General features: G+C 43.6%; 1 protein-coding gene and 1 pseudogene across 2 annotated transcripts in view; one reads left to right on the top strand and one right to left on the bottom strand.

Moving 5' to 3' along the window:
• Positions 1-13,885, top strand: part of dgkh (diacylglycerol kinase, eta) — a 545,677-nt gene that overhangs the window by 447,229 nt on the left and 84,563 nt on the right. For both annotated transcript variants that reach the window (XM_078232299.1, XM_078232298.1), the window contains exons 15-16: positions 5,221-5,503; positions 13,432-13,581. In XM_078232299.1, the coding sequence (XP_078088425.1) occupies positions 5,221-5,503; positions 13,432-13,581 (433 nt within the window). The remainder of the gene's footprint in view (positions 1-5,220; positions 5,504-13,431; positions 13,582-13,885) is intronic.
• LOC144506706 (U2 spliceosomal RNA) lies at positions 1,477-1,654 on the bottom strand (annotated as a pseudogene).

Raw genomic sequence — 13,885 nt, 5'->3', positions numbered from 1 at the left:
GGACAATAAACTTGGCCAACACTCGCCACATCCAGAGCACAACTTGTCTTTGAAAAGGTTGACCAGAAGCACTTCCCAGTCAGTATTATTTTTGGTCCCAGAATTGGCAGTAAATTTGCACACAGCAATGTCTCACAAATAGTGAGACAAAGGAAAATACTGCAATAGAAAATGCTGGAAATCTCAGTGGGTCTGGCTGTAATGGTGGAGAGAAACAGAGTAAACATTTTGAGTCTGTATGACTTCTTCAGAGCTAAGTGAGAGAATCTGTTTTGTTAGTTCAGAAGTAGCAGGACACCAGGAAAAAAACCTTGCTTTTAATAGTCCCTTTAGACCTTCCTGTCAAGTGAACAGATTAGGACTTAGTTTAACATGTTGTTGTAAAGCAAGCACCTCCATCACTGCAGCATTTTCTCAGTACTTCACTGAAGGGATAGCTCAGATTATGTAGTTGAATCCTGAAAGGGAAGTGGTGGGGGATTGAACCCATTACTTTTTCTGACTCTGAGGCAAGAATACAACCTACCTTGAGCCATAGGTGACTGAAGCAGGGTCTCACTTGATAGGAAGGCAGATTGGAGAATTGGGTGTGTGAGTAGGAGGGCAGCCACCCAAAGCTGGGTGGGCCATTGTTTAACATTTCTTTAAATTGGCAGATTGGACTCCACGAACACTTTCACTTTCCGTCTCGCCCAGTGTTCATTTGGAGATCTCCAAAACTCGCCCTATAAACATTGGTGACAGAAAGCATTTGATTCAGGTTTGGTAGCAATGGGTTAAAAGTATTGTCATAGCCCAGAGCAAGGCATAAGGCAGGTTGATCAGTTTGAAATGTGATGCAGTTTGAAGGTTCAGACTTTGGTACAAACAGCTGGGACCCACAGCATGAGAATTTGATTTTTGTTTCAGCGATTAATTATTTAGTGCAGAAATGCAGCTAAAATACTACTTTACCTTTTTTCGAAGAAAAGACCAGATGCACGTCCCTCAACTTTTATACCATCGATCAGTCTCTGTCAGTCTCTAAATAAAGTGTCTTCCTGAGGAATGATTTGTCAAAACCTTCTAATGGTAAGGGAAGAGAGAAAAGAGCCAGAAGAATTCTGACCCAGTCAGTCTCATTTATGTTATCTGTCATGTTTTGTGAAACACATGTTCATGGTTATCAAGTCATCTTAGCCCTCAGCCTTCTCTGATGTATCAGGAGGATCATTTGCAAGCTCTTGCTTGTTCTGTGTCCTGGTATTACTTAAAAAGTGGGGAAAACAAAATTTACATTGCAGGCGGTGAGGTCAGCCACCCAAGCTGGAAGCCATTCTTTAAATTTTTTTTTTAATACTTTTCCAATTCAATCAAATCAAATCCAATTCAGAGTCTCAACAAGTTGAGACATTTCCGATCCAGGCTGACAAGACAGGGCGGGCGACTAAACCACCCTGTCCTGGGCCTGATCTACATGAGTCAAGCTGATTGGAGAAGGGGGAGGATCCTCCTCCAAGACTTGAGCTCATTTGCATCTTAGCCAAAAGACCGAGATGCCGCTTTTAAAAATTGCTTCATATGAAACATATGAAGCCTCAGCGTAACCCAATGACCTCAACCAAATGCAGATCCGATACTACACTTGATCTTAGCCAAAAGGCCGAGAATTAAATGCTTCTTTAAATTGGCAGATTGGATTCTACTGGCACCATTAAGCCCTGACTGCAATACTAACAGAGACCCCCCCACACAACAGGGTAGAACTAGATAAACTTAATGGACATGAATCCAGGGCTCGAAAAGGCTCAGAAATCCTATTTTCTCACCGCTATTTCTACCACACAAACCACTGTCTAAGCCAGGCAGCCTCTTGTGTTTTGGACAGGGGGTTTGTCTACTGCCTTGTTAATGAGGCCCTGTAATCCAATCAATCAAGGTCTCCCAGCTGACCCTGTTGAATGGCACAGTGGTTAGCACTGCTGCCTCACAGCGCCAGGGACCTGAGTTCAATTCCCAGCTTAGGTTGCTGTCTGTGTGGAGTTTGCACATCCCCCCCCGTGTCTGCGTAGGTTTCCTCCAGGTGCTCTGGTTTCCTCCCACAGTCCAAAGATGTGTGGGTTAAGTTAATTGGCCATGCTAAATTGCCTCTTAGTGTCAGGGGGATTAGCAGGGTAAATGCATGGGGTTATGGGGATAGGGCCTGGGTGGGATTGTGGTCAGTGCAGACTTGATGGGCTGAATTGCCTCCTTCTGCACCATAGGATTCTATGATTCACCGACTAGGGACACCTTCAGCCCGAGTTTCCGGATGGCCCTCTGGCTGGGGTTTGGGCTCCAAACATGATTTTACATGATTTCCTGTCCCTGTGGAATAGCTGAGTCCAGTGGAGCTGAAAGGGCAGGAAAAGGCCAACTACTTCACCATACACGCATGGTAACTGGAGTATCCCAACTAAACATTTCCTCTATTCCTCCTCCCATGCCATGGGACGGAAACATGCGATAAGTCTAGGCAACTAAAAACTGACAAAGCCCTTGAGGAGTATAGAGAAAGTAGGAAGGAACTTAAACGTGGAATTAGGAGGGCTAAAAAGGGCCATGAAATGTCTTTAACAAACAAGGAGAATCCCCAGGCTTTTTATGCATATATTTGGAGCAAGAGGGTAGCAAGAGAAAGAATAGACCCACTCAAGGAGAATGGAGAGAAGTTATGCATGAAGCCACTGGAAGTGGATGAGATCCTTAATGAGTAGAACAAAGAAAATTACAGCACAGGCCCTTCAGCCCTCCAAGCCTGCACTGACCATGCTGCCCGACTGAACTAAAAACCCCATACCCTTCCGGGGACCATATCCCTCTATTCCCATCCTATTCATCTATTTGTCCAGACGCCGCTTAAAACTCACTATCGTATCTACTTCCACTACGTCCCCCGGCAGCGAGTTCCAGGCACCCACCACCCTCTGTGTAAAAAAACTTGCATCGTACATCTCTTTTAAACCTTGTCCCTCGCACCTTAAACCTATGCCCCCTAGTAATCGACTCTTCCACCCTAGGAAAAAGCTTCTGGTTATCCAGTCTGTCCATGTCTCTCATAATACTGAATTGTGGTCACTGTTCCCGAACTGCTCCCCGACTGAAACGTCGACCTAGCCGGGCTCATTCCCCAATACCAGGTCCAGTCTGGCCCCTTCCCTAGTTGGACTATCTGCATACTGTTTCAAGAAGCCCTCCTGGATGCTCCTTACAAACTCTGCCCCATCCAGTACTTTGTAGTGGTATTCACCATGGAGAAGGACATGACAGATATCGAGGTCAGGGATAGGTGTCTGAATGCTCTAGAGAATGTCAATATATCGAAGGAGGAAGTTTTGGATATCCTAAATTGCATTAAGGTAGACAAGTCCCTGGAGCCAGATGGGATCTATCCCAGGTTACTGCGGGAGACAAGGGGAAAAAATAGCTGGGTCCTTAACAGATATCTTCACATCCTCTTTACCACAGGCAAGGTTCCAGAGGACTGGAGAATAGCCAATGTTGTTCCCTTGTTTAAGAAAGGAAGCAGGGATAATCCATAAAATTATAGGCCGGTGTGTCTGATGTCAGTGGTGGGGAAGCTTTTGGCGAAGATACTGAGGGACAGGATATATTTGGAAGAAAATGGACTAGTTAGTGACAGGCAGCATGGTTTTGCATGGGGAAGTCATGTCTCACCAAATTGATTGAGGTTTTTGAAGAGGTGACAAAAAGAAAATTGTTGAGGGAAGGGCTGTGTATGTAGTCTATATGGATTTTAGTAAGGCGTTTGACAAGGTCCCACATGGCAGACTGGTACAAAAACTAAAATCACATGGGATTCAGGGTGAGCTGGCTAGATGGATATAGAACTGACTTGGTCATAGAAGCCAGAGAGTAGTGGTTGGAAGGGTGTTTTGCAGAATGGAGATCCTTAGTTGTTGTGTTCTGTAGGGATTAGTGTTGGGACCTCTGTTGTTTATAACGTATATAAATGATCTGGAGGCAAATATGGGTGGTCTGATTAGTAAGTTTGCGGATGCCACAAAGATTGGTGGAGTTGCTGATATCAGAGCATACAACAGGATATATATAGATAGATTGGAGACTTGGGCACAGAAATGGCAGATGGAGTTTAATCGGGATGCATTTTGGCGGTTCAAATTTAGGTGTAAATTATACTGTAAATAGCGGAACCCTTAGGAACATTAACATACAGAAGGATCTGAGCGTGCAGGTCCACAGTTCCCCAAAAGTAGCAACACAGGTGACCAAGATGATTAAGAAGGCATATGGCATGCTTGCCTTCATCAACCAAGGCATTGAGTACAGGAGTTGGGAAATCATGTCGTAGCTATATAAAACCTAGTTTGGCCGCATTTGGAGTATTACGTGCATTCTGGTCACCACATCAGAAGAATGTGAAAGCTTTGGAGAAAGCACAAAGAAGGTTCACCAGCATGTTGCCTGGTCTCCAGGGTGTTGACTATGAGGAGAGATTGAATAAACTAGGATTGTTTTCACTGGAAAGATGGAGACTGAGGGAAACCTGATGGAGGTCTTCAAAATTATGAGAAAATCATTATTATTAGGAGTGGATACTCCGATGCTTTTTCTCAGGGTGTAAGTGTCAATTGCAAGGGGGCACAGGTTCAAGGTGAGATGGGGAAAGTTTAAGAGGGATGTGTGGGGGAAGATTTTCACGCAGAGAGTGGTGGGTGCCTGGAATGCGCTGACAGAGTTGGTGTTGGAAGCTGGCACACTAGCAACATTTAAGAGGCATCTGGATGGGTACATGAATAGAGGGATCCAGCCAAGTAAGGGCAGAAGATTTTTTTTTTAGTTTAGTTAGGGCATCATGATCAGCATGGACTTGGAGGGCCGAAGGGCCTGTTCCTGTGCTGTACTTTTCTTCATACATTGTTCTTTGTTCTAATCTCCTGGAAACAGCCATAAAGCCCAGGATCAATTGGGAAAAAATAGTATCTTGAAGTCTCATTCCAGGATTTCAGTACTAGGCTGATGTTTCACTGCAGTACTGGTGGGGTGCTACATTGAAACACCTTGGGACGCTTTACCGCATTAAAAGTACTGTACAAATGCAAGTTGTTGTTGTTGTTTGTGGCCGCTGCCTTTAAAAATAAAATTAACTGTTATAAAGGTCACCTAAACTGTTATATTTCTCATTATGCTCTGATGCCATTTATTGTATTCCCTTGTCAGTGTTCGGCGCTGAATGAGAAACTCGACTCGCTACTGCAGGCTCTAAATGATGAATCGCAGGCCGTGACAGGCCATCACTGCTCAACACCACCCATTGTGGAGGAGGAAGGAGAAGAAGAGGAGTTTAGTGAGGAGTCCTTATCTGAGGGCAAGGAACAGGCACTGGAAGTGATCCCAGCTAGGTCTTCCACCCAAAAGTTCTTCAAACCAAGGGAACAACTTATGCTTCGGGCAAACAGTCTGAAAAAAGCAGTGAGGCAAATCATTGAACAAGCAGAGAAAGGTACAGCTCATTGAAACCCCAATGTGTTTTCCAGTTACTTGTTTATTGTCCAACGACCCCCTTTTTAAAAGCTGCATGGAATACAAATTTCCTATCTTTAAGAAAGGGTTTGCTTAACTAATTCCTGTGATGAAAGATTTTAGTAAGAAGTTTAACAACACCAGGTTAAAGTCCAACAGGTTTATTTGGTAGCAAAAGCCACACTTTGTGGAAAGATTTGGCAGGTCAGACCCACACCCACTGGAGTTTATAAGAATGAGAGGTGATCTGATTAAAACATGTAAGATCCTGAGGGGACTTGACAGGGTGGATGCTGAGATGAGGATTGCGATTTTCTAGCCCTTCCTGCCAATAGGATCTTCCAGTCTCACCGAAGGTGACTTTCCACAGTGGGTTCACTGGTGGTGCAAAAAAAATAAAGGGTCTCTTATTTAAGACAGGGATTATTTTCTCTGCGGGTTGCTAGTCTATGAAATGTTCTTCCCCAGAGAGGAGTGAAACCAGGGTCATTGAATATCTCCAAGGCTGAGTTAGACATCTTTTGATTGACAAGAAAATTAAGGGTTATGGGGGAGCAGACAGGAAATTGGAGTTGAGACCACAATTGAATTACTGAATGCGAGATGTGCTTGAGTGCAAGAATGGCCACTCTAGATCCTAAATCTTGTGTGTTCTTGTATAAACAGTGGGCATAGAGCAGAAGGGCTGGTTGCCAATTTTTGTGCTGTAAGTTCTTTGTAAACATTGTTTTATCCTAATCCTTTTCCCATAACAATTTATTTCCAGCTGTCATTTCAATTATTTAGTTTAAGAATGCCTCGGGGCCATTCTTTGGCAGTTCCAGGTTTGGAGTAGGAAGAGGAGCTTCTAAGAAGGAAAGAAACAAAAGAATGTAACTGTATCTGGAGTATTTGTTATCCACTTAGTCATAGAGGGTTACAGCATGGAACTGTGGGCGTGGGCAGCACGGTAGCACAGTGGTTAGCACTGCTGCTTCACTGCTCCAGGGACCTGGGTTCAATTCTCGGCTTGGGTCACTGTCTGTGTGGAGTTTGCACATCCGGGTGCTCCGGTTTCCTACCACAGTCCAAAGATGTGCAGGTTAGGTTGATTGGCCATGCTAAATTGCCCCTTAGTGTCCTGGGATGCGTAGGTTAGAGGGATTAGTGGGTAAATGTGTAGGGATATGGGGGTTGAGCCTAGGTGGGATTGTGGTCGGTGCAGACTCGATGGGCCAAATGGCCTCTTTCTGCTCTGTAGGGTTTCTATGATTCTATGATAAACAGGCCTTTCGGCCCAACTTGTCCATGCCACACTTTTTTTTAAAATCCCTAAGCTAGTCCCAATTGCCCGCATTTGGTCCATATCCCTCTAAACCCATCTTACCCATGTAACTATCTAAATGCTTTTCCATAGAATACGTAGAATCCCTACAGTACCCTACAGTACAGGCCATTCGGCCCGTCAAGTCTGTACTGACCATAATCCCACCTAGGCCCTATTCCTGTAACCCCACGTATTTACCCTGCTAATCCCCCTGACACGAGGGTGAATTTAGCGTGGCCAATCAACCTAACCCACACATCTTTGGACTGTGGGAGGAAACCGGAGCACCCGGAGGAAACCCACACAGACACGGGGAGAATGTGCAAATTCCACACAGACAGCGACCCGAGGCCGGAATTGAACCTGGGACCCTGGCGCTGTGAGGCAACAGTGCTAACCACTGTGGCACCGTGTCGCCCTTTTTTTAAAAGACAAAATTGTACCCGCCTCTACTACTATCTCTGACAGCATGTTCCAGACACTCACCACATTCTGCGTGAAACAATTGCCCCTCTGGACCCTTTTGTATCTCTCCCCTCTCACCTTAAACCTATGCCCTCTAGTTTTAGACTCCCCTATCTTTGGGAAAAGATATTGACTATCTACCTTGTCTATGCCCCTCATTATGTTATTGACCTCTATAAGATCACCCCTCACTCTTCTATGCTCCAGAGAAACAAGTCCCAGTCTATCCAGCCTCTCCTTATAACTCAAACCATCAAGTCCTGGTAGCATCCTAGTAAATCATTTCTGCACTCTTTCTAGTTTAATAATACCCTTTCTATAAAAGGGTGACCAGAACTGTACACAATATTCCAAGTGTGGCCTTACCAATGTTTTGTACAACTTCAACAAGACATCCCAACTCCTGTATTCAATGTTCTGACCGATGAAACCAAGCATGCTGAATGCCTTCTTCACCACTCTGTCCACCTGTGACTCCACTTTCAAGGAGCTATGAACCTGTACCCCTAGATCTCTTTGTTCTGTATCTCTCCCCAACGCCCTACCATTAACTGAGTAACGCCTGCCCTGGTTCAATGTACCAAAATGCATCACCTCGCATTTATCTAAATTAAACTCCATCTGCCAGTCGTCAGCCCACTGGCCCAATTGATCAAGATCCCGTTGCAGTCGGAGATAACTTTCTTCACTGTCCACTATGCCACCAATCTTGGTGTCATCTGCAAACTTACTAACCATGCCTCCTATATTCTCATCCAAATCATTAATATAAATGACAAACAACAGTGGACCCAGCACCGATCCCTGAGGCACACCGCTGGTCACAGGTCTCCAGTTTGAAAAACAACCCTCTACAACCACTCTGTCTTCTGTCATCAAGCCAATTTTTTTCCATTTAGCTACCTCACCCTGGATCCTGTATGTGTGTGTGTATATATATATATATATATTATATATGTGTGTGTGGGATGTGTGCGTGTCTGTGTGTTGTCACCATCCATGAGCTGTTAAACTGAAAGACATGATAAATATTGAGTTAATGAACTCCTTAAAATGACATAGAATCCGTACAGTGCCAAAAGAGGCCATTCAGCCCATTGGATCTGCACAAGAGAGAATCTTGCCCATTATTTACAACATATATTAATGACTTGGATGAGGTAAGTGAATGTACTATTGTTAAGTTTGCAGATGACACAAAAATAGGTGGGAAGTCAAGTGGTGAGGATGACCAAAGAGTCTACAGAATGATATGGACAGGTTAAGTGTGTGGACCAAAACTTAGCAGATGGAATATAATGTTGGAAAATGTGAAGTTATGCACTCTGGTAGAAAGAATAAAGGAGCTGAATATTATTTAAATGGAAAAAGACTGCAGAAAGTTGCAGCATAGAGGAATTTGGGGGTCCTTGTGCATAAATCACCAAAAACTAGCATGCAACTTTAGCAGGTGATAAGGAAGGCAAATAAGACCATAAGACCATAAGACATAGGAGCGGAAGTAAGGCCATTCGGCCCATCGAGTCCACTCCACCATTCAATCATGGTTGATTTCAACTCCATTTACCCGCTCTCTCCCCATAGCCCTTAATTCCTCGAGAAATCAAGAATTTATCAATTTCTGTCTTGAAGACGCTCAACGTCTCGGCCTCCACAGCCCTCTGTGGCAATGAATTCCACAGACCCACCACTCTCTGGCTGAAGAAATTTCTCCTCATCTCTGTTCTAAAGTGACTCCCTTTTATTCTAAGGCTGTGCCCCCGCGTCCTAGTCTCCCCTGTTAATGGAAACAACTTCCCTACGTCCATCCTATCTAAGCCGTTCATTATCTTGTAAGTTTCTATCAGATCTCCCCTCAACCTCCTAAACTCCAATGAATATAATCCCACGATCCTCAGACGTTCATCGTATGTCAGGCCTACCATTCCTGGGATCATCCGTGTGAATCTCCGCTGGACCCGCTCCAGTGCCAGTATGTCCTTCCTGAGGTGTGGGGCCCAAAATTGCTCACAGTACTCCAAATGGGGCCTAACCAGTGCTTTATAAAGCCTCAGAAGTACATCCCTGCTTTTGTATTCCAAGCCTCTTGAGATAAATGACAACATTACATTTGCTTTCTTAATTACGGACTCAACCTGCAAGTTTACCTTTAGAGAATCCTGGACTAGGACTCCCAAGTCCCTTTGCACTTTAGCATTATGAATTTTGTCACCGTTTAGAAAATAGTCCATGCCTCTATTCTTTTTTCCAAAGTGTACGACCTCGCACTTGCCCACGTTGAATTTCATCAGCCACTTCTTGGACCACTCTCCTAAACTGTCTAAATCTTTCTGCAGCCTCCCCACCTCCTCAATACTACCTGCCCCTCCACCTATCTTTGTATCATCGGCAAACTTGGCCAGAATGCTCCCAGTCCCGTCATCTAGATCGTTAATATATAAAGAGAACAGCTGTGGCCCCAACACTGAACCCTGCGGGACACCACTTGTCACCGGTTGCCATTCTGAGAAAGAACCTTTTATCCCAACTCTCTGCCTTCTGTCTGACAGCCAATCGTCAATCCATGTTAGTACCTTGCCTCGAATACCATGGGCCCTTATTTTACTCAGCAGTCTCCCGTGAGGCACCTTGTCAAAGGCCTTTTGGAAGTCAAGATAGATAACATCCATTGGCTCTCCTTGGTCTAACCTATTTGTTATCTCTTCAAAGAACTCTAACAGGTTTGTCAGGCACGACCTCCCCTTACTAAATCCATGCTGACTTGTCTTAATCCGACCCTGCACTTCCAAGAATTTAGAAATCTCATCCTTAACGATGGATTCTAGAATTTTGCCAACAACTGAGGTTAGGCTAATTGGCCTATAATTTTCCATCTTTTTTCTTGTTCCCTTCTTGAACAGTGGGGTTACAACAGCGATTTTCCAATCCTCTGGGACTTTCCCTGACTCCAGTGACTTTTGAAAGATCATAACTAACGCCTCCACTATTTCTTCAGCTATCTCCTTTAGAACTCTAGGATGTAGCCCATCTGGGCCCGGAGATTTATCAATTTTCAGACCTTTTAGTTTCTCTAGCACTTTCTCCTTTGTGATGGCAACCATATTCAACTCTGCCCCCTGACTTTCCTGAATTGTTGGGATATTACTCATGTCTTCTACTGTGAAGACTGACGCAAAGTACTTATTAAGTTCCTCAGCTATTTCCTTGTCTCCCATCACTAGATTACCAGCGTCATTTTGGAGCGGCCCAATGTCTACTTTTGCCTCCCGTTTGTTTTTAATGTATTTAAAGAAACTTTTACTATCATTCCTAATGTTACTGGCTAGCCTACCTTCATATTTGATCCTCTCCTTCCTTATTTCTCTCTTTGTTATCCTCTGTTTGTTTTTATAGCCTTCCCAATCTTCTGACTTCCCACTACTCTTTGCCACATTATAGGCTCTCTCTTTTGCCTTGATGCATTCCCTGACTTCCTTTGTCAGCCATGGCTGCCTAATCCCCCCTCTGATAACCTTTCTTTTGTTTGGGATGAACCTCTGCACTGTGTCCTCAATTACTCCCAGAAACACCTGCCATTGCTGTTCTACTGTCTTTCCCATTAGGCTCTGCTTCCAGTCGATTTTTGTCAGTTCCTCCCTCATGCGCCTGTAATTACCTTTATTTAACTGTAGAACCTTCACATCTGATTCTGCCTTCCTTCTTTCAAATTGCAGACTGAATTCTACCATATTATGATCACTGCTTCCTAAGTGTTCCCTTACTTTAAGATCTTTTATCACGTCTGGCTCATTACATAACACTAAGTCCAGAATAGCCTGTTCCCTCGTGGGCTCCATCACAAGCTGTTCCAAAAAGCCATCCTGTAAACATTCAATGAATTCCCTTTCTTTGGGTCCACTGGCAACATTATTTACCCAGTCCACCTGCATATTGAAATCCCCCATGATCACTGTGACCTTGCCTTTCTGACATGCCCTTTCTATTTCGTGGTGCATTTTGTGCCCCTGGTCCTGACCACTGTCAGGAGGCCTGTACATAACTCCCATTATGGTTTTTTTGCCTTTGTGGAATGTTCCCTTTATTTCAAAGGGAATGGAATATCAAAATAGGGAAGTCTTCCTAGAACTATGCTAGTTAAACCACACCTGGAATACTGTGAACCGGTTTGGTCCCCTTATCTGAGGAAAGATATACCGGCATTGGAGGCTGTCCAGAGAAGGTTCACTCAGTTGACCCCGGGCGTGGAGAGATTTTCTTATGAGGAGAGGTTGAATAGGTTGGGTCTGTACTCATTGGAGTTTAAAGAATAACAGATGACCTTATTGAGACATGTTGGCTGGAATTTTACCGTCTCGCAGTCTTTTACTGAGGCTCACAGAACAGCATTCTCCATTGGCCTCAGGCGGGATCTTACGAGCCTCAGGCAGGCAAGGCAGTAAAATTCCGGCAGTAGGATTCTCAGGGATCTTGACAAGGTCTATGCTGAGAGGTTGTTTCCCCTTGTAGGACAGTCAAGGACCAGAGGGCATAATTTCAGAGTAAGGGGTTGCCCATTTAAAACAGAGATGAGGAGGAATTTCTTCTCTCAGAGGGTAGTGAATCTGTGGAATTCTTTACTACAGAGGGCTGTGGAGACTGGATTATTAAGTATGTTCAACGCTTCGATGAACAGATTTTTAATCAGTCAGGGAATTAATGGTTATAGGGATAACTCGATGGGTAAGCTGGGAAACTGGGTGAAGGACATCAATACATTTTGAAATTATGAAATGATGGGCACCAGAGTGAACTGCTGGTAGAAAATCGCATGGGGCACAAAATGGGCAGAGTAATTTTTTCAGCTTCAATCTCTATTAGGTTTTGCCCAATATACATATACATTTTTCATGTAGAACCAAATGGAGTAGTAAAGCTTGTGGGTTTAAAGAGTGAGCTAAGCTGATGTTTGCCAAGTTGCCTTTCTCATCTGGATTTATCTTGTGATGTAGCTTTGAGACTCTCCATTCTTTTCCTTCCTTCCCACACAACATCAAGATCATTCTGAGAGCGCACTGTACCGAACCATTAATCTTTTTTTTTAATGAGAATTACCACCCCCCCATATTTTGACTTTATAATTAATCACCAGTCATTGAAATATAACTCTTGTTTCTAAATGATGCATTTATTTCACATGCTTTGATAATTGCAGTCTTTTAAAAGATTTAGTAAGTTACATAGGTACAAGGGTTTTTAATTTGAAATGATACCTGCCATAATCCCTGAATTGTTGGGCTGTTCATAACTACATTTTGTCCCATCGTGAATGATAACATGAATTGTTCCCTGTGCGTGTCAGGCCACAGACTCGTGCAGGCAGATGCACGGACTTCCATGAGGAGACTCCTGATTTGCCAGTTTGTTATATTGAGCTGTGATATTTACAAGCCTGAGCTATTACTCAACTGTTACCATTCAAGACCTATTTGCTTCTGTAGATCTTACTCCATTCCTCATGACTGAAAATAGAATGCAGCCTATCTATTATACATGAATAGGATGGGAATAGAGGCATGTGGTCCCCGGAAGGGTAGGGGGTTTTAGTTATGTCGGGCAGCATGGTTGGTGCAGGCTTGGAGGGCCGAAGGGCCTGTTCCTGTGCTGTAATTTTCTTTGTTCTTTAATAGATAGAGGCTTTTAAAATTATTAAAGGAGTTTGATAAAGTAGTCTTAGAGAAGATGCTTCCATTTGTGGAAAAAGTGCAAAACTAGGGTCCATAAACATAAGGTTGCTGGTAAATACAGTAGGATGTTCAGGAAGAACTTTACATTAGAATGAAGTACTTGCTATCCTCTGGAGTGGGTGAGGCAAACAGCATATTTGTATTCAAGGTGAAGCTGGAGAAGTACAATGGAAAGAAAGGAATAGAAAGATATAGGATGTTAGGACGAGATGAAGCAACATGGGAAGATCCTCATATGGAACATAAACTCCCAACAAAAGCCTGAGGGTGAATGGCCTGTTTCTGTGCTGTCTAGTCTATGAAAATAGAAAGCATCCTTGGACATGTAGTTCGTTGCTCCACTCTGATCTGATGTTCACGTTAGTAACTTTCTGTCAGTACTCCCCTCCTACTTTTATGAATTTTTTTTTCTAGTTGTGGATGAACAAAATGCACACACTCAAGAACAGGCTGAAGTGGAACTGAAAAAGGACATTGAGGAACACTTGAAGGAGGAAGAGGAGGAAGAGAAGGAGGAGGATGAGAAGGAGGAGGATGAAATAAAGGAATCTGACATCCAGCCAAGTAAGACCATAAGATATAGGAGCAAAATTAGACCATTCAGCCCATTGAGTTTGCTCCACCATTCCCTCATGGCCAATGAGTTTCTCAACCCCATTCTCCCACTTTTTCCCAAAATATGATTTGTTCATTATTTTCCAGACTCTAGAATGAGGAGTGAGTCCATCTGCTTTGAGTTTATTATCACAAGTGTTCAGAGCTTTCTTTTTGTCTTGCAGGCTAATTGCAGGTAAAATCTCATAGATTTAAAATCATTCATTATATCTCCACAATGTTTATGTGATATCTTTGTACGTACAGTGACAGT

The sequence above is a fragment of the Mustelus asterias genome, chromosome 17 (assembly GCF_964213995.1).
Source record: "Mustelus asterias chromosome 17, sMusAst1.hap1.1, whole genome shotgun sequence".
NCBI lineage: Eukaryota > Metazoa > Chordata > Chondrichthyes > Carcharhiniformes > Triakidae > Mustelus > Mustelus asterias.
Note: the sequence above shows the minus strand (reverse complement) of the source record. Positions and strands in the feature narration are given on the sequence as shown.